This window comes from Mercurialis annua, linkage group LG2 (genome assembly GCF_937616625.2).
Source record: "Mercurialis annua linkage group LG2, ddMerAnnu1.2, whole genome shotgun sequence".
Lineage (NCBI taxonomy): Eukaryota > Viridiplantae > Streptophyta > Magnoliopsida > Malpighiales > Euphorbiaceae > Mercurialis > Mercurialis annua.
Genome location: NC_065571.1, coordinates 42,710,598 through 42,736,405, shown reverse-complemented (window position 1 = coordinate 42,736,405; position 25,808 = coordinate 42,710,598). Strand labels below are relative to the sequence as shown.

Below are 25,808 nucleotides of genomic sequence, written 5' to 3'. Positions count from 1 at the left end.
AAAGCCAAAGGTAAAAAAAGATTCTTTAAATTTGTAATGAAGGGTACGTAAGCCCTTTTAATTATTATTTTTTACCACTTGGCTCCTCAACATTTCTAAATGGCGCAAAAGACTTTTTCTAAATTTTTCAAAAAAATATATAAGCCATTTTAGTGCATTAATTAGATACTCAGACCTTCAACATTTTTAGTTATTTTGTGGTTTTTTCAAATATAGGGGTTTTTTGTACTATTTAAAAATGTTAAGGGTTCAAATGGCAATAAAATAATTAAAAATTCTCATGTCTATTTAAAAAAATTTAAAGGATTTTTTTGTCTTTTCTATCTTTTGATTTTTCAATCAAATTAACTAACGAAGTGGAGAAGTACTAGTGAATTTGATTAAATGTATGAAAAATCAATTGAATTTTTAAAATTAAGGCGAACTAGTAACTACACTATAACTTTTTATAAGAATTATGTCTTAACCTTAAGAAGGTAAATGTGGAGACATGGTGAATTTGAATTCATGGGTGTCTTCATTTACACACACAAAAAAGAGAGAATAGTAAAAGAAGGATTCATTGATTGCAAAATAAATGAAAAAAAGCACAGAAGTCAATACCCGAACCACACATTTTTCTTGCTAATGTCAAATTTATTAGCAAGACAGAGATGGATGGTGCGTTCTTGACTCCTCTCTTTATATCACTCTAATCTTTTCAATCTCTAAAATTTCTCAAAACCCCAAAAAACGTGTAGTTTTATGACACTGCATTCAAAGCCTCAACTAACACCTCCAATACTTAAAAGCTGCTTGCAGATGATTAACAATCTGGACAGTTCATTGCTGCCTTAATTTGCTGGACAGTTGTGCCGATAAGGTTGTTCACCGTTGTCACCGATTCCAGGTTTAGCTTCGCAGATGGCAAGCTGCTTACGAGTATTTGAAATGACACTGTTATTACTGAACCCGTGCTCCCATGTGTGTTTGAGCTCGTTGACGCTCTGTCACCGGTATCTGCTCTACCATCAGGTGTGATGGTGAATCCTGATGGCAGCAACGGAATATAACACGGGTCTTCTCCGCTCATTGCTATGTTGATGCCTGCTAGATCAACTGGGCAGTATACTACCAGTGAACCCGACGAGTCTATACAGCTCTCTTGGAGTATTAACATATTATTCTGCCCACTGTTGAATGCCTATTACACAAGTTCAGATAACTCGGTCAGCATTTACACATAACAAAATTACATAAACAGTTAATTCTCAGGTGAATTCAGTTCGCCATATAGGATTATCAACTTTACATCGATAGAGTGAAACATGTCGTTAAATAAAGTTGATAATGCTACATGATGAACTGAGTTCACCTCAAATAAGAAAATTTATTAGATGAATTACTCGAAGAACGGATATGCAGTTCCCAGGATGTGAGCCGTTGGCAATATGAGCAACTTCTTGCACTGCACTGCCACTAGAAAGAACGTCCCACTGCATCATGATCATAAGCGGAAGCAATGTAAGCGCCTTTTGATACAGATACAGCTGTTTGGAGAAATAAATGTTGCATACCTGTGCTCGAGTTCTTTCATCCTTGAAGAAATTGAAGACATTTTGTGGTGTAACTGGAAGCCAGAACGTAGTAGCTGCATTAAGTACTACTCCATTGGGTTGTCCAGGATCTGTGCTTTTATGAACCCGGACTCTGACCTCATTAGAACCAGAAACAGTGGTCCATCGATGGCTGTTAGACGTGCTGATGCTAGAACAAAAACTATTCACCATTCTTTGAGCAAGTTTCATCATGCTCTTTTTACCATCAGGTGACGGAATTACTGAAATCAACTAAACTAGTTCAGTACGTAAAAAGAAAAGTAACAGTATAAAAATGGGATAAATGTACCTCCTCCAAGATCCCGCGTTGAAGCTCCCGACACCATAAGACATGCAAGCCTCTCACACATTCTTTGAAGAGTAGCGAGCCAACGCTCAGCTCCAAAGGCCACTCCGCTGTGAATTACATCTCTGTAAAGTTTATGAATTGGGGTTTTGTCTTGTATTTCCACATGTTCCACCCAAGTAACCTTGGAGTATCCGTTAGGCATGTCCTGAATCAAGCAGCCCGAAGGAAGCCGATGACACGGACACTGAGAAGCAAATTGCTGAATGTCATAAGAAACATTAACTATTGCCCATAACCCTTGCTCAATCTGTTGACAATAACGGAGGATATACAATTCGCGAGTTGGTACCAATGGCGAGAGCACTTGCAACTCTTCATACATCTGCAAATATAGGCCACCTTAATTCATATATAAAACCATTCCCAAAACAATCAAATAAAAGAAAGATTTTAAGTAGAATGAGTTTAATTATACCAGGTGTAAAGAACCGCTATGACTACCAATCATTCCGGATGAAATAACTTCAAGGGTCTTGGACAGGGAGACAATGGTGGGGAATAGTTCGACCCACTTATTCTGCGAATTCCAGTCAATTAATAACTATTCTTGAAAACAAAATGATGAAAAGACGTATGAAGAGGGAATAGCACTTAGACTTACGGCATCCATGAACATGTCAACCAAGGCTAAACAATTCATGATGACAACACATGAATCTCTGGAAGCCTCAATTCGAACATTAGGATTCTTGAGGCGAGAAATGGAGCGAGGGAATAGAATTTGGTAGGTATCAAGATGGAGAACTTCCCTAGCATCAGTGGAAGACTTAATCCACAAAGGTTCATTGGTCTGCAAAAGCCTGAGCATTTCATCCATAGCATTTGCAGCAATATCTGTTATTAAAGACTTATCCATGTCCGAAATACCAAGCGGCTGGAAAGGCAGCGTTGAAGTAGAAGGAATGAGATCAAGATCGAGATCAAGATCAAGCGAAGGACCAAAACTCGCCATCGACAAATCTAAAGACGAAATGTGAATAGGCTGCACCGGAGGAAGGTGAGAAATCGGCCTTCCTATGTATTTCGCAGCAATGCTCGAAACTCTATCAAGCTGTGAAAACCATCCTTAATCAGAAACAAATAAGCGTTTCCGATCAAACTCAAAATCAAAAAAGAAAACAAAGGAGTAAATTAAAGGAACCTCCTCTTTCAATTGAGCATTCTCCATTCTTAATTTATGTTCGTCAAAGTAGGAATCTTCAGTGACAGGAGGACCGCCGCAAGACGGGCAGATAACATTCTTAAGAGCCTCTCGAATGGCAATATTCTCACACCGGATCTTATCATTCTCTCCTCTAAGTGCACAGTTATCAGCTCTTTCATGCTGAGCCTGAATCATTCATTGCATTCAGCACAGACATTACTACACTACACTGTTTAACCAACAACCTAAACAAAACAAAACAAACTTAAAAACAAACCTTCATCTGGGTTCTCCTGTTCTGAAACCAAAACTTGATCTGTCTGGGAGCCAAACCCAAGTCTCTACTCAGCTGTAACCTCTGCTTCTCATCTGGGTGCGGACACTCCTTGAACATTCTTCATTCCCTCAAAAAATAACAAAAAAATAAACCATCTTTACACTATTTTTTACACAGAAAAACAAAAGCTAAAGAGAAAACAAAAGGGCGGTGAATTACGATTCAAGCTTCTGAATTTGACTAGCAGTGTGACGATGGTATCGTTTTTTCCTCCGGTCAGAGGGGTCATGGTCTCCGCCACCGCCACTGTTGCTACTACCACCGAGGCTACCGAACTCCATTTAGCAAGAAGAAGAAAACCCAGGAGGTAAAATAATAAGAAATTTTGAAAAGATGGTCATAACGGGCGAGGATTGCGCCTGATTTGGATCATTGTAAAAGAGGAGGGGGCTAGTGGGATGCAATGTAACTGATGGATTATAAAAGCAGAGCGTAGGAGATTCTCTCTCTCTAATAAATCTTAGAGAGAGAGAGAGGAGAGTCATCGCCACATTCGAGAGGGTTTCTCTGTCTAGAATTTAAGGCGTAAAAATGGTTCTGGTAGAGGAGTGAGTAGAGTGGTACACACCGAGAGCCAGATACGCAAATACAACACAGCTTTTACTTCTCTCTCTAAAACTCACCCACTTTTTTCAATTTCCCCGCCTATGATTTTCCGCCCTAATTACTCTATTTATATCCCTTCCATCACTCTTTTTCTTCATTTACTTCCTTTTTTGTTTATTTTACATCAATGTCAAACAAATTTAAATGTGTTCAAATGTTTTTTTAAATTTTTTTTTAGTTAAAATTGAAAATGAAAATTAAAAAAAATAGATTAAAATTGAAGATTCTGAAAGGTGACTATTTTTTAATTATTAGGCCTTTAATTTATATCATGTCAATCAATATATAAACATGGTCAATTATTTGTTTAATTATCAAATTATGTTATCAAAATATTGATTTCTTAAAAAAAAATTATATCATAATAGTGTAAATTACTATAAGCCATTATACTTCCTCCGTCCCATTTAAAAAGTCTCATATTTTATTTTCAAATGTTTCATTTAAAAGTCTCATTTCCATTTTTAGAATATTTTTCCAATGAGTATCTTATTTTACCACCTCATTTAGTCATCTTAAAGAGATTCTTTGAAAAATTCACTATCATTAATAAGATAAAATATGAAAAAAAATGAAAAGACAATGATACAAATATTTTCTTAATCTTTTAAATGGAACAGAGGGAGTAATAAATAGTACTCCCTCCATCCCACAAAAATAGGTCAACTTGGATTTGCGCGGAAAGTAAGAAATGGAAGTTAAATTAGTTTATTTTAATTAACTTCCCATCATTACCCTTAATTTAACTATTTATATATTTAAATAGTTTCAATTATATACTTTGAGAACAACAATTGTTTATGAAATTATAAAGAAGTTTTGAAAAACTAAATTTGTCATTAATTTTTGTATTAAATTAAGTGATGATTAATGATGATTAAAATATACTTGTAGACACTTATTTTCCGGACAGGTAAAAAGTGATAAGAAACTGAAGCGTCCAATGATGATTTCCAGAGAAATCTGTCTAGTGACGAGCTATCAATTTGCTTGTTGGAATTTAAACAGGCGTAAACTGTGCATAACTGCAAATTTGGAGGATTAAAACATAATTAACCGCAAATAGCCTATAAAAATCCAAAAAGATTATAGTTTAAGTTGAGAAATTGGACTAATCGCAATATCTTCAAAATTTATGGGCCAATTTGCAACAATTACGGACTAAAATTGACCTTACCCAAACTCATAGAGTCCCAAGGGTCGTTTTTAAAACTTTCGAACATCAAAACTAACTTTTAGCAGTACTTTACTTAGCCATCAAATTTTAGTACGAATTTTAATCATAAAACATTAATTTTAATGATAAAAATAATAGATATAGCTTATCACTTAACACTTCTTTAACTAGAACCTAAACTCTAACTAGAGGAAACGGTAATTAGACTTAAGCTAACCCTAAACCTAATTCATCACTATAAAAACAGACTTAAGACAGCTTAGATAACGGTCAGACCAGAAAGGTAAAACCCTGGGACAAAAGATTCGACCCCTCCTTAGGAAAAAACCCTAGTTAGCCGAACCCCCTAGCACACACCACACGTAAATCTTGTTCAATTCCAGTCTTAAAACACTAAACACGTATTAATTCTCTAATAACACAGCTCTGCACATATTTGAAGCTGGATTCTGCATCCACTTTGCCCTCAAATGAGCCAAGGACTATGACTAGTAATTTTGAGGACCCTCTTTTTATCACTTTTATGATGTCATATTCATACATGTTGAATTTAATTACTTAGTTGCATGTTTAGATTATTTGTCAGTTTTGCCATAAAATTACCATATTAGCTAAATTTAATATTTTTCTCAAATTGTCATGAATTCGATGAAAAAGCATGTTAATGGCTGAATAAATATGTTTTATGTATGCTTAAATCCAAAAACGCAGTAGATTAGAACACCTAGAATGTATGTTTAGATTGTTTTTGAATTTATTTGCCTTGAAAAAAATTGCTTAAAGCTGTTGTAAATCAATATTTTTAGTGTTTAATTCTCTTTTAAAAACTCCCAGATTATTATATATGTTTTCCTTGTTCTTTTTTTATGTGTTTTGACTGTTTTTGCACGAAAAGCGAAGCTTAAACGAGTGAGAACGAAGCTGAAAACGAGTTGTTGTCCCTGCTACCCAGACGCCGCCGCCACCGGCATTGAAGGTGGCGGCACCGCATGTTCTTCCCCCTTACCCAGAACTCGATTCCCATATCCTCCAGATTCCGATCCAAACTTTCAAACGCGTTTTCGGGCTCGTTTGGGCTCGGAATCAGGCCCGATTTGAACCCAAACGTAGATAATTTGATGTACTTTACTTTTATGGATTGTAATGGGTCAGGCCCAATGTAAATCTTGCTCATTAGCCCAAAAATGTAACATATATTATAAATCAGGCCACGAGTCTAAGTCCAGTAAACCTAACAACTTCCAGACCGGATTTCGGATTCACCCAAACTCGAAATTGACCGCGGTTCAAACTAACAGACCGTATCGACGAGACAGACAACTTCCGAGCTTTGACTGATAACCAATTCTGACCACATCTTTTGAGTGCATGACACTCAAAAGTTAACAAGGTTTAAAAGTATTCCTCATCTTTTATGCATACCAACTGTCATGAGCCCGTTGGCATTGTTTACCGCTTTCCAAAAAGCATACCAAATTCAGTATTAACAGGCTAAAGGACTAACCACGCTAAATTAACAAGTCAATTCAAATTCCAGCCAATCACTTAGACATCTTAGAACTAACATAAAAATGTAGTAACTATTGTATAGGGCATTCAAGATCACATAATAAAATCAATCAAACTTAGACTTCCGGTTTAGGCTTTGTGCATGTAATTAATCCAGACCAACCAGACTTCTGCTATTTGTTAGAAACTGCCAGATTTAGATGTATGCTTAGGAGTACATGCTACTTGCTTTGCATGACCAGTTCAGATCGAGTCAGATGCGCGTCAAACGTGTTTACTGCTTTTCCAGACTTGTTTATTTCCAGTATTATATTCTTGTGGACTGCTAATAGAATGTTGAGATGAGAGAAAACAAATATGTCCAGTAAATAAAGCCAGTAATAAATAAGCCAAGCACAGAGTCTCTGGGAGGTCCACAAACCGGTCTTTTGGTCTGATGCACGATAATCTTACCCATAAGCGAGTACGATTATCTAGTCGGTATAAAAGGCATTGTATAGTTGAACTAAGTGGCGAAACCATTTTCAAACCATTTCCGATTAGGAAGTCATCCATAAACTTGGGCGAGCGGCCCCCGAACCCCGTTTATAGCGGCGACTCCACTGAGGATTAAAATCAACTGTTTTTAAAGAATAAAACATAAAAACGTTATCAGAATTGTTTTAAAAATGGTTGCCATGGACCTAAACCGCACGGCTTGCACCTTATCTATCACCAGTTTTATTTACCACACATATTCGCACCTGTTGCATCATAATGACACTTGGCGCTCATGCACAACAACACTTGGAAACACGTGCCACGCATGCGCAGTGACATGTGGTGATATATTAGTCTATATATATATATATAGAAAAAATTTATCGTATGTTTTTCTTCTCTGATCGATATATTCTCTGAAAAACAGTTTTGATACGTCGAGCTTGTTTGGTCGATATCAAACTCCAATATCAGAATTTGATGTTCTTTATATCAAATCGAAGCTATCGACATCCTCTTTAGCTCTACTATTTTTTGTTTCGTAGAATTTTGCTTAAAAACATATCAAATCCGTGATTAAGTTTCAGCCTAAAACGACATGTTTGCTTCGTCGTGCTTCGACCAATTTTCTCGCCGTTCTTACTAAAACTTAATCTCTTAAATCCTTTGATCAAATTTTTTGATTTTTGAAGAGTGGTATCTTAAGGATTCGTTGCATTTTGAGGCATCGACATATGTACTTTACTTTTAAATATTAATGTTATGAATTATTAATTATATATATATATATATATATATATATATATATATATATATATAAAATAAATGTTTAGAAAATATATATTATATATGTTTTGAAAAGCCGATATAGTCAGACGAAATAAGCTTACCTATTAGAAAACAGTGTACACCAGAAATGTCAATGTAAGTGAATAGATAATGTTATACTTGATATATGCGTTTGTTTACGATTTCAAGTGTGTGTTGATTTGAAATGTAAATGTGCTTGTAAATCATGGTTGAAATGTTGATGTGAATGATGTTTGGCTATGACAATCATGTCATGCTTATATTTAGATATTCAATGAGAATTGATAATAGTCGCTGGTTGCCAATAATATAATGTTGGTTGCCTATATGATGATTTGGGCCAACATTGTGATAATTCAGTTATTAGTTGCCTAAATGGCGATTCGGGCCAATAACCGTATGTTGGTTGCCTATATGATGATTCGGGCCAACATGTAAATTATATATATAATTCAATATCCTTATGAAAGCTTGATTTTTATTGGAATTGATGTGAATATGTTTTGCTTGAATTTACCATTGGATTATGATGTTGGTTAAGGTTATTACTTACATTGAATGGATAATTGTTTGAGTATCCCTGGTCTAGACAAATAACGACAGTGGTTCCTCATTTTCACGGTTAACCCACAGATTCAAAGATTATGAATAAATTTGATTTGAGGTGTTAGTTGTGGATCGAGGATTAGGATTTTGTCTGGTTTCAGTATACAGTTATATACATATTTATTATATTATTTTATTAATGTTTATTAGTAAACGTACAAACTTACCAGTTTTAACTGACATTTTAAAGTTGAACCGTTTTCAGATATTGGTTCACGTCTTTGAAAGTTACTTCCGATTTTGTTGTTCACAGAAGATATTTTTGGGATCTTGAAGTATGCATAGTCTTCTTGCTTCTAGTATATCCACAGTAGCAGTAGTAGTGTATTAGCAGTCTGTCGTCTTGACCACTATGTATATTTTGGATGATATTTATAGGTTTTAATTATATGTACATTTGGTAAACAGTGCGTGCTAAGTGAATTTAAGAAAGTTATATGCACAAATTGAAAAATTGATATCATCCATTGGTAATGAGGCATGTGTAATAAAGAAAATGAAATCATACTGTTTTGCATGCATAATGTGTTAATTGACGAAAGAGAAAGAAAGATATTTTGAATGGGCTAAATTTGGTATAACATATTATGCATATATATGTGTGGAATCGATACATTGTTAGGCTTGTTACGTGTTCCGGAATAACCACTCTCATTCCCTAGCGCCGGTTGCGTCTCATTAATTTGGGCCATGACAATAGGAAATCGACCCACGTAACCTGCACAAGGCGGATGTAAAAGAAGGGAAAATTTGGGCTTTGGATCCCAAGTTCACTCTAATACTTAAGTTATTAAGGGTATTAAGATATTCAACTACTTGCCATAAATAAATGTAAGAAAAAAGAAAGGAAATGAAACTGTTACCTCTTTTATTGACTTTTCGGTGTGGTATTCCTCTCTTTAGCGATGTAGCATTTTATATTGTTCCATCAATTAGTAATTTGATCAAAAGTTAAGAAATAAATTTTACTCACTCCACTCCGAAACTATTGTCCATTTTTTTGTTCTAGATATTTGTCCATTTTTAATAAATTATAATTTTTAAAATTAAAATTCTTGTATTTTCTAATTTAAAGTCCATTATTATTGATATTGTTGCAAGGAAGTACATTTGTTATAGTACTTTATAAAAATAAAATAAAAATAAATTTATAATAATATTACTTATATATTTTTAGATTGTGTGAAAATAGAACAACAAATAATTATTTTAAAACAAAAAAAGCGCATATTTAATTAAACATTTAAAATCGGGAGATATTTACTTATTCTGAACTTAGTTGAGTAATTATCCAAAAAATAATGAGAAAAATGTATCTATAAATATGATAAGCTGATTACGTAGTGAAGCATGAATCATCATCTTTTTTTAATTTTTTCAAACCCTCTCAACTCACTCATCTCCTTGATCTAGCCGCCAGCTTCGTTTCATAAGGGAGGTGCTCTTTCGGCCTTTTTTGTCCAAAAAACCACCTCCCTACTCTCACAACTTAATTTTTTTTTTTCGAACAAAAAACCCCTTCCGTCCAAAATTTCCGTTAAATGATGACGTAACACATAAAAAAAAAGTTTAAAAACATCCTTAATGTTTAAAAGATTTACCAATTTTATACTTATGAACTTTTTTAATCATTTTCACCCTCTTATTCACTTAAAAATCTCTAAAAAAACCTACTTAATTTTCCTCCTAATTAATTATAATAAAACATTAATGAGACTTAATTGAAAAAAACTTATTAATTTTAAAATCGCCGCCGACTACCGAATCCACCGCCGGAACCTGCCGCAACCGTCCCATTCAATTTTTATTTTTTATTTTTTCAATCCTTTTTTGAGGATGAACAAGACCTGTTCATCCTTAAAATTCATCCTCTTTTGAGGATGAACAAGACCTGTTCATCCTTAAAAGAGGATGAAATCCTCTCTTGTTTATCCTCTTTTGAGGATGAACAGGTTTGAGGATGAACAAGACCTGTTCATCCTCAAAAGAGAATGAACAAGACCTGTTTATCCTCAAAAGAGGATGAACAGAGGCATGTTCATCCTCTTTTATTTATCCTCTCAAAGAGGATTAATTTCTATTTTTTTTTTAAAAATTGATTTTTTCGGTAAAGTTTTAAAAAAATTAGTTGAATTTCGATTAAGTTTTGACGTGTCTAATTAAATTTCTACTGGTTTAAATGGACTTCGATGTGTTTAATTAGATTTTTATTTGTTTTAATTGTGTTTTGTAGTGTTTAATTAAGTTTCAATGTATTTAATTAGATTTCTATTTGTTTTAATTGTGTTTCGAAGTATTTAATTAGGTTTCGATTGGTTTAATTGAGTTTTAAGTGGTTTTAACTTGTAATTTTATTTAATTATAGATATTTAAAAGAAAAATATGGTGAAATGTGTTAAAAAATTAAAAGTATAAATTTGGTAAGTTTTTCAAATATTAAGGTTGTTTTTGAACTTTTTTCATATGTGCCACGTCACCATTCAACAAAGATTTTGGACAGAAGGGGTTTTTTGTTCGAAAAAAAAAATTGAAAGGTCGTTTTGGACAAAAAAAACTAAAAAGGCTGTCTTGTACTTTCTCAAAAAGTTCAGAGGTTTTTTTGTACCTTCGGCAGTCGAATTACTATAAAGATTTTAACCTTCCGGGTTGACTTTAATGTTTCCAACTCAACATATAATAAATACTCCCTTCGTCCCACTCTAATTGACAAAATAACCAAATTACAATAACTAATACAAACTAATAAATGACATAAAGAATTACTTGTATACCCTTCTATTGATAATAGAGTTAATTAATGCTATTAGTATATTAGTCAAATTTTTATTAAATATACACCATTTTTCCATAAAAGGCATGACTTTAAATGAGGGTAAAGATGGAAAATTAAAAAAAATTGTAATTATATTAGTTTTGTCAATTAGAATAGAACACCAAAAACTCCATATTTTGTCAATTAGAATGGGACGGAGGGAGTAATTTGATTTTTGATCAAAATTTGTGGACAGAAATGTAAGAGGAGCGGTGGTATCCGAGAGAGTTATTTATGAGTGAGGGGGAAAATAAGAAAACAAATAAATACACTGATAGATTGACTGACTTTTCCAAGTCTTTTTGGCTTGGAGTGTTTCACACAGCAAAAGACTCCAAATTTTGCATGGCTTCTTCTACTATTTCTATCTGCTTTTTCTAGTTCCGACTCACTTCAAACTCACTGGTTTGTACTTCAACTCCAAATGCATTTTTATTTATGTATTGTAGTTTGTACTCTATTTGTCTGCAAATATAGATAGGGCAACAAGTTTATAGTTCTGATAATTGAGAATGTCATCTTAAGCATGCCTTTTATTTTACTAGTTTCAGGTTTTGAATGCTACTCTACAATTTGATTTCATTTATTTGTTTGTTATTCAACAACTTTTTAATCTCTGTCATTTAGTTGGGAACAATTTCAAACTTTGTCCTTGTGAGAAATTCTGTTTGATTATTTCGAAAATTTGAATAGGAACATTAGTAAATGAAGTGATGACGCTAGTTTGATTCTAAAACTAATTACCTGCCTCTCTCAATTTGGTATTTTCTTTCAATTCTTCCTCATAATTGTAAATCCATAACAATTAAGGCTCATATTCAATTTTTGACTGAGAATTTGTTGCTAAATTTGCGTTTTGATTGCTTTATTGTATATGGATAGCTTCAAAGGAATTATGGTTAGAATATTAAAGCTTTACAAGCTTGGGAACTAACTCTACTTCCTACTTCCCGCTCCGTGCTTGATTACTAGGATATATTACTTTTATGCTTTTGTGGACTTTTACTCTGTACTGGGGATCTATACTCCGTAGAACTAGGGGCTAGTCTCGGTTGACAATGGAGTTGGGTTCAAAGTCATTAATTTTCTTAGAATAGACACCTTAATATAGTTTTTATAAAGTTTTTAGTTTGTTCTGCAGGCATTAATTAGTTAAATGGCTAGTTATGACAAAGATGAGGTGCCAATGCTGTCAGATGTACATCAGCGATCAGTAGATGAAAATGATTATTCCGGGTTTCACCCTACATTTTCAAGGGCTCGGAGTGCTTCAATTTCTATTCCTATGAGTTCCATGAAGTCCTATGCAAATGAAGCCAGCCTTGTAGGCTATACTGGTCCACTGCGTAGTGAAAGAAGACCTGAAATGATACGGATGACTGGTCCAATCTACACCAATCGTAAAGCTGATAACATTATCCGACCAAAACGTAGTGTAACAGGTAGCAAAATAGCAGACGTTGAGGTGGATCAGCATGACTGGACAATGGACAAGTATCCTTCTATAAATGAGCATTTATTGAGATCTGGACAACTGGGAGTCTGCAATGATCCTTTTTGCACAACATGCCCAATATATGACAATTTCAAACCAGCACAGCAGAAACATTCAACAGCTTCAGCTATATTGGACTATAAGGTGAACCTTCTCCCTCTTAGTATTTTTGAAGAAACAAACTAGAATTCTCAATCCGAGAGATTTCCCTTTCTTTACCTGTTATCTTAGATGTTTGAGTCTGGATCTTCTCTTGTTCTTTTTATCACATTATATAAATATGAATATGGAGTTGAAGTTGAAGTTTCTATCTGCAGGATAATTAGTCTAATAGCTGTAAATTTCCTACTTCGAGTAGCATATTATTAGTCGATGTGTTAATTGCATATAAATTGTAGTGGCTATACTGACATGTTAATGCATCTATCTCATGTTCTTTCTCTTAATACTTCTCTCCAGCTCCACAATGCTCTTTATGGGGATGCCAAAAGTTGGGCAGGGGGATTTGTGTCCTCTCTAAGCTCATATATTCCTGGAGTTATGAATCCTCATTCAAAAGACATTCAACGATGGAACAAATTTTTTGTCATTTCTTGTTTGGTGGCAATTTTCGTGGACCCATTGTTTTTCTTCTTGCTGTCTGTGCAACAGGTAAGGCTTTCTTTCTTTTGTATCATATTATAGAGATACAGTGATAACTAAATTCACGGATTGTGCTCGTAATGGTGGTTATATGTTTGTAAATTGTAGCAAGTTTTTGGCTGGGCAGAGTATAATATGATAATCATCTTCAGTAAAATGACATGGGACTATTCTTTGTAAATATGAACATCATGGTATATATTGATTAAGCCACCATGAAAAGCTTTTGATTTATATCATGGGCTTTACCTTATAGAGAAAGAGGCGTGAGAAAAAAGAAAATTGTCCTGGCCCCTTAATCAAGCAGTCAATTAACTAATTTATCTCTGTATGTATGTATATATATGAACATCGTTGTATATTTGTTGTGTATTTTTAATACTCTACAAATCCATGAAAGGCTGTGATTTGCTGGTGTCAATTATTACCCATGTTTTCTTAATAGGGAAAGAGGAGAGAGAAAACAAATTTGTCAACGGACCCTTAATCTAGCGGTCTGTTGGCTAGTATATTGTCACCATTTTCATATTTCTTGCATGACTAAGGGGTACTTCCTGTTATACCTATAATAAACACAATGCCTCTGTTCAAACTAATGGATATCGATTCAAAGGGCCTTCTTTAGTGCATAGAACTGAAGGGAACTTTCATCCTGTTATATCTATAATAAACACAATGCCTCTGCTCAAACTAATGGATATCGACACATTTCAAAGGGCCTTCTTTAATGCATAGAACTGAAGGGAACTTTCATGATAATGGACTTGAGGATATGAAACTTTAGAACGAGATGGTTTAAACAGCTTCAATAGCATCCTCTAACAGTTCATACTTCTTGCTCATCATAAATAAGTTACTAGAGGATCTAATTTATTAGGTTTGCTTAATGCTGCAACAGCTACAGTGCCTAGTTTCTTTTATCTTCTTTTTAATTTAAAATATATTTTTGTTCTTTATGCGTTTGACAATTAAAATCTGTAAAGGTGGCCCTTTATGTGGTCCAATTTTCTATGCTGTATTACGTGCTATTATATTTTGTTCACTACTTGTATCCTTTCCGTATTAATTTTTACCGATTCCTGGATGCAGGATAAGAAGTGTATAGTTATTGATTGGGCCCTAACTAAAGCCGTTGTTGTTTTGAGAAGCATGACCGACTTCATATACTTCTTAAACATAATTCTCCAGGTATTCAACTCCTTTAGCAACTGTTGCAAGTTCTGTTTTATAATGTTCTCTAGGTGTATAGTGACTACTTTTTGGCTATTGCTATTATACGTCTTGTCATCTAGTATCACCCTTTTCTCTTAAGTGGATCAGTTTTATTCATGGCTCAAAAAGAGCATTAGTATAAGTTGCTTATACTTTTTGTTTACCTCTTGAAAGAAATATTCTAACTGCCACCTTCACAGCTTATTGCACAAAGAGAACTTTATTGTTAGCGCATGATATTTAACCATTGGTCTACTAATTTATGATACCTTATTTTTTATTCAATTATTTCCAACTCTTTCTTATTTCGAATTCACAACTTTCATCCAATATCATCAATTGCACTTTTCTTAATTGTTAGCATTGCTGCACTTAGTGTCTCATGCATAAACGATTTTCTTGTAGCTTGAGGGCTTAATTTATTCTAATGGTTGTCGAACTTTAACAAATTTTTATTATGGGCACAATCTTCACTTCTGTGACATTCTATCTGATTAATTCAAACAAATTAGGTTTTCTTTATTTACAAATGGATTTACATTTACACTTCATTTTTTGCTATTATGACGAATCATATTAAGTGTTATGTTAGATTTTAGTGGGATTTATTTGTGAAGCTTGCTGCCAGGTGAAAGTATCTTAGTTGCAACACAAATCAAAGTTGAGTGACCGTATTGCAACAAGTTGAAGCGTATGACCATAATGAAAATCTGCATGAATTACAATGTCCTTCAGCAGAATTTACATGTCGTTTAAGTCTTCATATTTGTTTTTATTTTTTAAATAGTGAATACTATGCAATAAATTTTCTCTCATGCTTTTCTTGATTTAAGAAATTCGATTATTTTATTTATTTAGTATCAACATTATCATAGTCAACAATATGATGCCTCGATGCTATTTTTGTCTCTATCCTGAAAAAAACACTGTACTATTTATTTATTTATCTTTTGGATGCAGTTCAAGTTGGCTTATATAGCTCCGGAGTCTTTGGTAGTTGGTGCTGGAGAGTTAGTTGACCATCCAAAGAAAATTGCTATGAACTATATCCGTGGATATTTTTCTGTTGACTTATTTATCTTGTTACCGCTTCCTCAAGTAAGTTCTTTTATTAGTCACTGAGGATTGATGTTTGTGTTTGTTCATTATTTAAGAAGAAAATTCAATTTTAGGAAATAATCAAACCCAATCAATCATAATCAATTATAATCAGTTAGTCTATTATTTAACTAGTAATTAACAGACTAATTGATCATAATATATTCACCTTCCTAATATACTTTAACACTTTGACACCAAATTTATAATCGACTGAAAATTACTGAATCATTTATTCCACATATTTCAAGGTATTTATACACGGCTTATCCTCTTAAAAAACCCCTCACCTTTTACCCCCAATTCGTTTGCACCCTCACGTTGTAAAACCACCAAATATACCCAAATTACGACCTTTCTCTTTCAATTGCACCCTCAAGCATTAAATTGATCTCTTTTCACTTGAAAAAATAGGTTTATTTTTGTTTTAAATAAAATATTAAGTCTTATTTTAAAATATATGCTAAAATTTAAAGTATTAATTTGAACATTTTTCAAATGAAAAGAGGTCACTTTAATGCTTGAGGGTACAATTGAAAGTGAAAGGTCGTAATTTGGGTATATTTGGTGGTTTTACAACGTGAGGGTGCAAACGAATTGGGGGTAAAAGGTGGGGGAATTTTAAGGGGATAAGCCTTTATACACAATACATAAACTTATCTAAGTCAATTCAAGAATATCATAATTAATTAAATAGGATATTACAGCTATGATTCCTAAATAGATCTATCTACATCTATATATGCTATGTATTATTATTTTTATGTAACGTCTCTAGTTTTTACAAGCTCTATATAAGGCGAGTACGTCTTTCAGTTAACACTTATAATATGTACTATTTCACTTGAACCTCCTGCTTCATGTTGATGGTAATCACATGCAGATTATTATATTATTGGTCCTACCGAATAACTTGGGATCATCCGGGGCAAATTATGCTAAAAACCTTCTACGGGCTGCAGTCCTTGTTCAGTACATTCCAAGGTTATATAGGTTTCTACCTCTTGTTGTTGGCGTGTCTCCTAATGGCTTCATTTTTGAGACAGCGTGGGCAAACTTTTTCATAAATCTTCTCACCTTTGTTTTGGCTGGCCATGTTGTTGGATCATTCTGGTACCTCTTTGGGTTGCAGGTGATCAAATTTCATTATGATGTTGAAACATGCATGCTTGTAGAGCTATCTGTATGCTTATAATCCTTTAACAAGTAGAAAAACTGTATTTTGATGCCTTCTGTTGTGCATGGATTTATCTTAAGTCCCTGAATACAATGCATAGTTTTATACTTTATTTTTACAAGAAAAAGGAGAAGAGATACTGCTGTATGTAGTTTCCAACCTCGACCAGTAGGAATAGATTAAATTAAATCTCCCTTCTTTCTCCTTTATATTTCCTTAGGTGATGTTGTTTCACTTGCAATTATGTGATAATTAATAATCCTCCTCTCCAAGTATAAGTTAAACATTACAATCTCAACCAGCTTTTCGATTTTAAACCTATTGTATAATCTGCATTTGATAAAAACAAATAGCTTCAGATGGATCCTTAATATTTATTAATCGAAGGAAACATCTTCTGTAGAGTTTTTGAAAATTATTTGCAGTGTTAATTTTTTGGGGTTTTTTTTGGTGTACTTAATTTTCTACTTTTGATAGGTATAGGCTTGTATGCCTGGTTAGGTATGAGTTATTATGATCTTCTATTTATTTTTAAGCATGTAGTGGTATTTTTTCGGTGATATTTTTGTAAACAGAGCTGAATGTTTCAAAAAAATTATATATTAAACATGTAAGCATATTCCAAATTTTTGTCACTTTGCTATTTGTTAGCTCAAATCCGCATGGAAAGCTTAAATGATTGCATGTTATCATTCTCATGAAGCAATAAAACATGTTCAGCGCTCTTTACTTTCTTCCATGGCTTTTTAATATTTCAATTTGCCGTGTTATACTTTTTGTTTTGTTCTGGGATTGTCTTCTTATCTTCTTGTTCTTATTGCATTGCAAAAATATTCAGAAGTTATATTTACCGTTACTGCACTGTTGTGCCATTGATGTTATTCAAATGATTTACTGTCATCTAAAATTATCCTTTTACACCTGTATCAGAGGGTTAATCAATGTCTTCGTAACGCCTGCCATAATTCTAATATTCGGCCAGTATGTACAAGTTACATAGATTGCGGTCGTGGGAACAATGTTGAAAATTTTGTTTCAGATCCAACATGGAAAAGCTGGAAAAGTAATGAAAATGCTAGTGCTTGTTTCACTATGGACGGGTTTCGATATGGAATCTATATCCAAGCTGTTAATCTCACTGCAGAGCACAGTGTAATCACTAGATATGTATATTCGTTATTTTGGGGATTCCAGGTAACCACTTAATAGCATGTTATCATCATCATAGTAATTGTTCTCTTCTTTTTCATATCAGTTATTACCTTGTTGCATGTGTTTCTTTTTGAAAGCAAATCAGCACTCTTGCTGGGAATCAGACGCCTAGTTATTTTGTCTGGGAAGTCCTCTTTACGATGGCTATTGTGGGACTTGGCCTTTTACTCTTTGCTTTTCTCATAGGAAACATCCAGAACTTCCTTCTGGCGCTTGGTCGGAGGTATGATTTTTCAAATAAGCTGTCTGCTTCATCTTATGCAAAAATCCACTTATACTATGAGGCTGCTTTTTTTTTTCCTTGCGCAAATGTTTTGATTGAAGATGTTCTTACTCCTTTTAAATATTATTGATTTTAAATTTACGGATGGCATTAATGAATAAATGGTGGTATAAGGTTCCGGAGGAGTTTTATAGTCTGTTTTTCCATGTAGCTATTAGTTAGGTTCTGAACTGATTTGTTTTTAAATTGTTAAATGATCATGATAGTCACTGGAAAGCTCATCTTAGTACTCTGAAATTGCATTACTATTTACTTGGCTAATTTGGAGAGTTTGAATTATTAGTAGAAAAAGTTGGCCATGGGAAACCTTGGCCTCTTCAGACTTTCCAAGTCTCACTCCACTCCCCACCATTCAAAAGCTTTTAAGGTTGTCACCATCCCTAGTAATAAAATGGAGAAAGTAATTTGATATCTTACTCACATCTCTATGGAATGACTCTTAGCATAGAAGCTTAAAGTGTAATTACGTATTGGTTACCAAAGAAGTTACGTTTACAAAATAAAATGTGATCATGTTCTTGTTTAGGCAAAAAAATTGTTTACAGTTGATTACCTATGCCTTGCACGGATTAGCTATAATATATTTTTTTTGCATTAATAAATTTAAATAAATTATGTAAAATTTAAATTAGTATTTTAATGGCATCCTAATATATCGTACAATAGACCGATCGTGCCTACACAATAGGAGGAGATACTGAAAAGTTTTTATATTACAATTGGGTTACACCAAGGATCAATGTTAAGCCTATATCTCTTTATCTCGTCCTGGATTAGCTGACCAAGAACTACTTTGACATGGCATCTGTAATTTTAAAATAAGCATTTTGATTTGCACTTCTTGTGAGCTACATGAGGTTTGACAGTCGTAATGTAACTTATATTTCGATAACTATAAATAGCTTATAAAGTTGATTTTATTGTCTCTCCGTCAATAACAATTATCTGTTATCGAGTTGTTTGCCTTTCTCATTTTTTGCATTGCATCACAATTAACTAGGAATGACAAGGGCACTTAAGAACAAGAATTTCCTTAGTTCGTTCATTGACGGTAATTAAAGGCCATACTGCCCAATAAAGGAAATAACAAGGGAAGAAAAAGAATGTGCTACAATGCTTTAGTTGCTGGATGTGATTCACATGGAAATCTGTGAGAGGTATCCAAGTGACATAAGCTAGCCTGCATCTTAAATGTCCAAATTTTGAGATTACATCCAGTAATTGATATGTTGATACCTCGACAACAAACTTCTACAAGTTACTCCAATGTTTACCTACTTGTAATGCAAATGTGCTTACTTAATCTTATTTTGAGCTTTGCTAATATAATTCCAGCTAGGAAAATCTATCACTTCATTAGTTTTTGTTCCTGATCTTGAATTTAGGAGGTTGGAAATGTCACTAAGACGACGTGATGTTGGGCAATGGATGAGCCATCGACGCTTGCCACAAAATCTAAGAAGGTATTATTATATCAAAATCTAACCATTTTCCCTCTCCTTGATGTAAGACAACAAATTTTTATCTTAATTAGTTGGAAATTCTTGCTTAAAATGCTATGATATTGTTGTTTTAGGAAAGAAGAATTTTGAATTAAATAGGGCTGTAGTTGTATTTTATAGATACCCATTAATCTCTCTCTCTCTCTATATATATATATATATATATATAATATGCATTATGTAAATTTCCCCAACTAAGAAGAAAGAAATTAGCTAATATCTATTTTATATGAATTTACATAATTATGTCCTAAAATTAAGAACTACTAATTTTTTGGGAAACAACTATCTAACAATTCCTCTCAAGGGGATGTATGCATATTTGGGGGTGTGCATAATCGGTTCGGTTACCGAATTAAACCACACCGAATTAACCAAATTTAAATTTAAATAAAATTGACCGAACGGTAATCTAAATAATATGCATATCAAAATATAACCGAACAAAAACAATTATTTGGTTAGATCTGTTTTTTTGTTAACCAAATAATCGAATTTCATAAATATTAGTTACTAAAAAAAATGGTGTTAACTTCTCATTGGATACAAAACTAGGGGGCAAATTAATATTTAAGTTTTATAAAAATTTACATGAATGCCTTAAATTTCTGAAAAATTACAAAAAGAACATTGTATATTTATAATTCGATTAAATCAGAAATTTCAAACTAAAAACAGAACTGAATCAAACTGAGTTAACCAAAATTTTCAAAATTCTTAACCATATCAAACTGAATTAAGCAAAAACCGAACCAAATTAAAATTTTAATTTGGCTTGATCAGTTAATTTAATTATACCTACTGCATATGTATCAACCATACCCATCTTGCATACAATAAATAAAACAATCTAGTACATGAACCATTTGTAAATACAACAGCTAATTGACTCCATGAATTTGTATAGCTAATATTGAGGCTTTGATCATCCAATTTTTATTCTTTACCAAGCATCTTTCCGTTTACGGCTTCCTTCCTTGGTTGTTCATGACTTGCGACCAGTCCTGAAGAGTTAGAAATGAAAAAAATTACTTAGTTTATTTGATTTTAGATGTCTGCTATTATTTTTTTTAATAAATTTTTGGCTTCATTTGAAATTAGAAAATCCTAAGATTAAATTCTAAAGAGACTGTTGTACTTCCTAATATAAATTAAATTCCTACAAGATTAGCTATAATTTAGAAGAAAATCTACCTAACTTATTTAAAACTTTTAGACGTCTTTATACAGAGCCACGATGCAATATTTAAGTCATGTATCCGGGATGTGGGACCTGAAAGATCGTTCCACCATAAGTCTAATGAAAATATTTCCATGACAAGCAATAATAGTTATTATTCAACAATTTTAATGCAGAGATATACATACTCAAAAACTCATATATAACTATTATAAGAGTACGTGGTGAACATTAAACTACTAGGGAGTTCAATGAAAGATATGCCAAATTAAACATGTTAACATATACAGCAACTTTCATAAGTGTAAGTAAGTTTGGAATTAGATGAAATAGCCCAAACAAGTAAAATCTCAAATTTTCCGATGAGACATTTTCATTTTCAGTGACCGTCATCCGCAAATGATGGTCAAACTCATGGGTTTTTGGAGATTCTGAATCTCATTTTTGTTTCATTTTTGCAAGAAAATGGATGTACATGTCCAAATTAGCATAACAGCCCAAAAATGTGACTTCTGCCAACTAAATATATCAGACCAAAGAAGAATCTAACTACATACTCTTATTTTCCACCAACTTACCCTTAACTTAAGTTCACAAACTATTAAACCAAATGATATACTATAAAATTAAAAACAAAGGGATATTACAATTATTTAGGGAAAAATCTACCTTATTTAAAACTTGTACACTTCCTTAAATAACTTAATTTACTAATACATCTCAATTGTGTGCTTATAAATTGTTTAGTCATTATGAAAAGTAAGTTTCCTTTCACCCAATTTTAATAGTACATATATCCATTTTATTCTACTATAGAAAGGAAACTAAAATTTTAGTTTCATGGCATAATATTATTCGAGAATGTGGCATTAATTTGCTTGTTTAGCCATCTATTTATGCTTGTGTAGGAAAGTATTAGAAGCTGAAAGGTATAACTGGGCCGTAACCAGAGGAGTGAATGAAGGAAGGCTTATGGAAAATTTGCCTGAAGATCTTCAGAGGGATATAAGACGGCATCTCTTCAAATTTGTTAAGAAAGTGAGATTCAGATTATATGAGTATAATAGTAGAACAAATTCCTTTTACATGCTTATTGATCGGATTATCAATATACTGCATTATTTTAGATCCTTAGGACTGTTAATTTACTAAAACAATTAGGATTTTCAGCATATACCACTATGGCCTCATGAACCATTGTTTCCTAGTGTCCTTCACTTCACTGCTCCTAAAGATGATGCAATCAGTCTTCTGGCATTATATCAACTGAATGTAGAAGGCATAATTGCTGATGTACAACTGCAGGGTTTCTGTTTCCTAGATGCTAGTTTTGTACAACTGAAATGTTTCATGTTACTATTGAGACAATGTTTCATGTTACTGTTGAGACATTGGTAACAGTGGAAGTATGGCAATTAAAGCCTAGGGATATTTAGTTACATCATACATTCATTTTGAATCAAATTCTTCCAACTTATTTTGAAATTAAATATGATATTTTAGGTTTGGACTTTTGCCTTGATGGACGATCATGTCTTGGATGCCATTTGCGAGAGACTAAAACAAAAAATATACATCCAAGGCAGTGAAATTATGTGTCACGGTGGTGTGGTCGAGAAGATGGTTTTCATTGCACGTGGAAAACTCGAAAGTATTGGAGAAGATGGGACTGTGACCCCTTTATCTGAAGGGAATGTTTGTGGAGAGGAACTTCTCACTTGGTGTCTAGAGCATTCTTCAGTTACCAAAGGTATTGTCATCATTTTTATATTTAAATTAGATTGCTTCCAAATGTAGAATGATATTTTTGATTTATGTTTCGTGCACCAATAGAAGCACAGCGATGTGAGTTTTAGTTACTACCATCATAGGTTTTTTTTCTATGATGTCGTATAGGTCTAAATATAATTGAATTGTGGGTGGCTTGAGATGCTAGAATTAAACTTGAAGGTACCGATTCTATATTGCACGGAAACTTCTTGAGTCCTATGTTTTGGCCTTCTGGTTCTGTTTTCTAAAATGCTTCTGAAATTCCAAAACTCAATATTTATAATTTATTCTTGTAAAAATATTTGTTTCTCCTTATTCTATTTCGGCATTTCCTGTTTCAGCGTTTATGTTTATGTGCTACATAAAATATCATTCAGGTCTCACTAGGATGACAATTTAGGGAATTTTACTGCTCTGAAGTAAAACATTTTAACAATACTTGTTTACAGATGGAAAGAAAATCAAGATTCATGGACAACGATTAATTAGCAGCAGGACAGTAAGATGCTTAATAAATGTGGAAGCGTTTTCTCTTCATGCTGCAGACCTTGAAGAAGTTACTAATCACTTTGCAAGAAGCTTGCGGAATCCACGTGTTCAAGGAGCAATAAGGTTACTTCTGCACAAAATTTAACTGTATTTGGTAGTAGTTCATTTGTATGTAAATGCTGCATTTTGAATTTGATTTTCTTATAAAAGACGCCACTCAAAAACTTGTTTTTTTGATAATTGCCACTCAAAAACTTGGCTTTAGAATTTTCCTTTCTTCTTGTGAAATCATTTGGATGGGTCATGATTTACTATTTTTCCATAAGTTTGTCAAAAATATTTGATGTGATTTGATTTTTATTTTATTCTTTATAGACCGGTTGGTTTTAACTTTTACTGAAACCAAACCGAAATGCTGTAGTTGATACAAAATCTGTGTTTGGCGCTTAACCGAAAATAACGTAATTGTTTTGCTTTCTGGTAGGTATGAATCTCCTCATTGGAGAGGTCTGGCAGCTGCACACATTCAAGTTGCATGGAAATACCGGCAGAAGTGTCGTATGCGTATGCGTAGCTGCCAATTAAATCAATCCAAAAACTAGGTTTGTTGTATGATATGCCTATATATAATATGTATATGATCTGTGTATAGCAGTTAGAATCTTCATTTAGATCACATCAGCAATACATGTTAGAATCCCACTTGCTGGGTATATAGTGTATATTATTATATGAACCTCTGTTAAACATTGTATACAAATTTTTATTAGCTCAACTCATTTTGGAATCCTTGTACTATTATTTGTTAAAGTTAATTGTTACTAATCACTTTTATGATTGACTACTCTGTGTCAAACTCACAGTAAAAGAGGTGAGCTTGAACCAGTTAGTAATGGATCTAATCTTCCCATTATCACAAAACAAATTCACAAAAATGATAGCAATATACTAATTTATCCAAACAAAATCATCGGACATAAAATTGAACAACACAAACTGAGAAAAAGTATTTTCCACAGAAGGGGCCTGGTGATGAATCACAAAGTATTCACTGTAGCCGATAGCCTACTTGGCAACCTAAAATTTGAAAAATGGAAGGTTATGAGAATGCCGGAAAGAGATTCTGATCTGATTGTTCACTCAAACGCTCAAATTAGTATAGGTGAGAAAGAAGAAGAAAAAAGATATAAGAGTGTGAAAAACATTACCTAAGACTTTACACTTTAAAGGAATATATAGGATATTTTTTATGTATATAGTTTCTCTCACCAATCCATATACTAATTGTTGATATAATTTTTTTAGTAGAAAAACCTATCTTAAGGTCCCTGCATTCTCTTTTTTTTCTTTACTTCGTCCTTAGGTTTTTTTTTACTTGGTCCCTGTATTTTTGAAAACAAATTTTATAAAGTCTTTTTTATTAGTAAAAGAGTAAGGCTGCACTTGATTCGTAAATGTATACTTCTCGTGAAATATATTTCCCAGGAAGTTAATTGTCGAGGAAGTTAGTAGAAAGAAATTGATAATTGTTTTACTTGGTTTACTTACTAACTTTCTGGGAAGTTGTTGTCACGACCCAATCTCATGGGCCAAGACCGGCGCTAGGGAACGGCAGTGGTAGCTCCGGAACTCGTAGTAAGCCTAACGATCTATCGATAATTCAAAAATGATTCAACGATATGCATGACAGTTATAAATACGTGTCATGCCAACAACGATCAAACGATAATGCGCATATACAATCTATCGATAATCATTTAAAATATCAGAGTAATGAAGTATTAAAACTTTAGTTAGAACAAATAACTTTAGGACATCTGTCTACTGCAACTCTATGATCAAAATACTTTTTCTGTACATACTTCAAAAATAGGTAAACTTCTGTAGTAAGGATAGAAGTCTGACTCTTCAAAATTACTTCTTTGCTGAAATGTAAACATGTGAGGGGTCAGTATATGGGGATATACTGAATGAGCTTGCATAGTTACTAATAAGCATTTAAATAAAAACATGAACCTCAATAATGTAAACGATTCGACCAAATGCAGCAAGTAACTGATCCGGATGAAACCCTATTCTCCAAATATCTATCAATATACGATAACAATATGATATGTTACTACCGAAACATGGAAGAATTGAAATCTTAGATCAAAACATTATGTATGGATGGTATGGATTGTCTAAACAAGAATTCTTGAACAACGAGCAACCAGAACTATTACTCACTACATCAAAAAAATTCCATTACAATCCGATCGATCCAATTGGTAGGGTCCCGAGATAATTCAACCGAATTCAACCTATACCGTCACTTCAT

General features: G+C 33.2%; 2 protein-coding genes across 3 annotated transcripts; one reads left to right on the top strand and one right to left on the bottom strand.

Moving 5' to 3' along the window:
• Positions 1-544: 544 nt before the first annotated feature.
• Positions 545-4,079, bottom strand: LOC126670229 (homeobox-leucine zipper protein HDG11). Its single transcript, XM_050363910.2, has 9 exons — positions 3,588-4,079; positions 3,369-3,486; positions 3,089-3,277; positions 2,549-2,998; positions 2,363-2,464; positions 1,888-2,269; positions 1,557-1,819; positions 1,386-1,475; positions 545-1,183 (listed from the first exon to the last, which is right to left on the bottom strand). Exons 1-9 carry the CDS (start codon positions 3,707-3,709, stop codon positions 806-808), a joined length of 2,094 nt encoding a protein of 697 aa, XP_050219867.1. The 5' UTR covers positions 3,710-4,079; the 3' UTR covers positions 545-805.
• Positions 4,080-11,685: 7,606 nt separating this feature from the next.
• Positions 11,686-24,332, top strand: LOC126668029 (probable cyclic nucleotide-gated ion channel 20, chloroplastic). 2 transcript variants are annotated; one of them, XM_050361226.2, is made up of 13 exons: positions 11,686-11,833; positions 12,570-13,067; positions 13,383-13,574; positions 14,655-14,753; positions 15,738-15,875; positions 16,759-17,007; positions 17,983-18,246; positions 18,342-18,487; positions 19,933-20,010; positions 22,138-22,267; positions 22,733-22,979; positions 23,449-23,611; positions 23,973-24,332. In XM_050361226.2, the coding sequence occupies exons 2-13, from the start codon at positions 12,585-12,587 to the stop codon at positions 24,088-24,090; spliced, it is 2,307 nt and encodes a 768-aa protein (XP_050217183.1). In that variant the 5' UTR covers positions 11,686-11,833; positions 12,570-12,584; the 3' UTR covers positions 24,091-24,332. The 2 variants fall into 2 exon arrangements, with proteins under 2 accessions (XP_050217183.1, XP_055960803.1); XM_056104828.1 differs by lacking the exons at positions 22,138-22,267; positions 23,449-23,611; positions 23,973-24,332 and having other exon boundaries at positions 22,733-22,902.
• The last annotated feature ends 1,476 nt before the right edge of the window (positions 24,333-25,808 follow it).

Coding starts and splice junctions, on each gene's coding strand:
- LOC126670229 (XM_050363910.2), bottom strand. CDS start 3,709: ATGGAGTTCGGTAGCCTCGGTGGTAGTAGCAACAGTGGCGGTGGCGGA. Junction 3,487..3,587: donor CAAATTCAGAAGCTTGAATC/GTAATTCACCGC, acceptor GAGGGAATGAAG/AATGTTCAAGGAGTGTCCGC. Junction 1,184..1,385: donor ACTGCATATCCGTTCTTCGA/GTAATTCATCTA, acceptor CTTGTGTAATAG/GCATTCAACAGTGGGCAGAA.
- LOC126668029 (XM_050361226.2), top strand. CDS start 12,585: ATGGCTAGTTATGACAAAGATGAGGTGCCAATGCTGTCAGATGTACAT. Junction 17,008..17,982: donor GGTACCTCTTTGGGTTGCAG/GTGATCAAATTT, acceptor CACCTGTATCAG/AGGGTTAATCAATGTCTTCG. Junction 23,612..23,972: donor CGTGTTCAAGGAGCAATAAG/GTTACTTCTGCA, acceptor GCTTTCTGGTAG/GTATGAATCTCCTCATTGGA.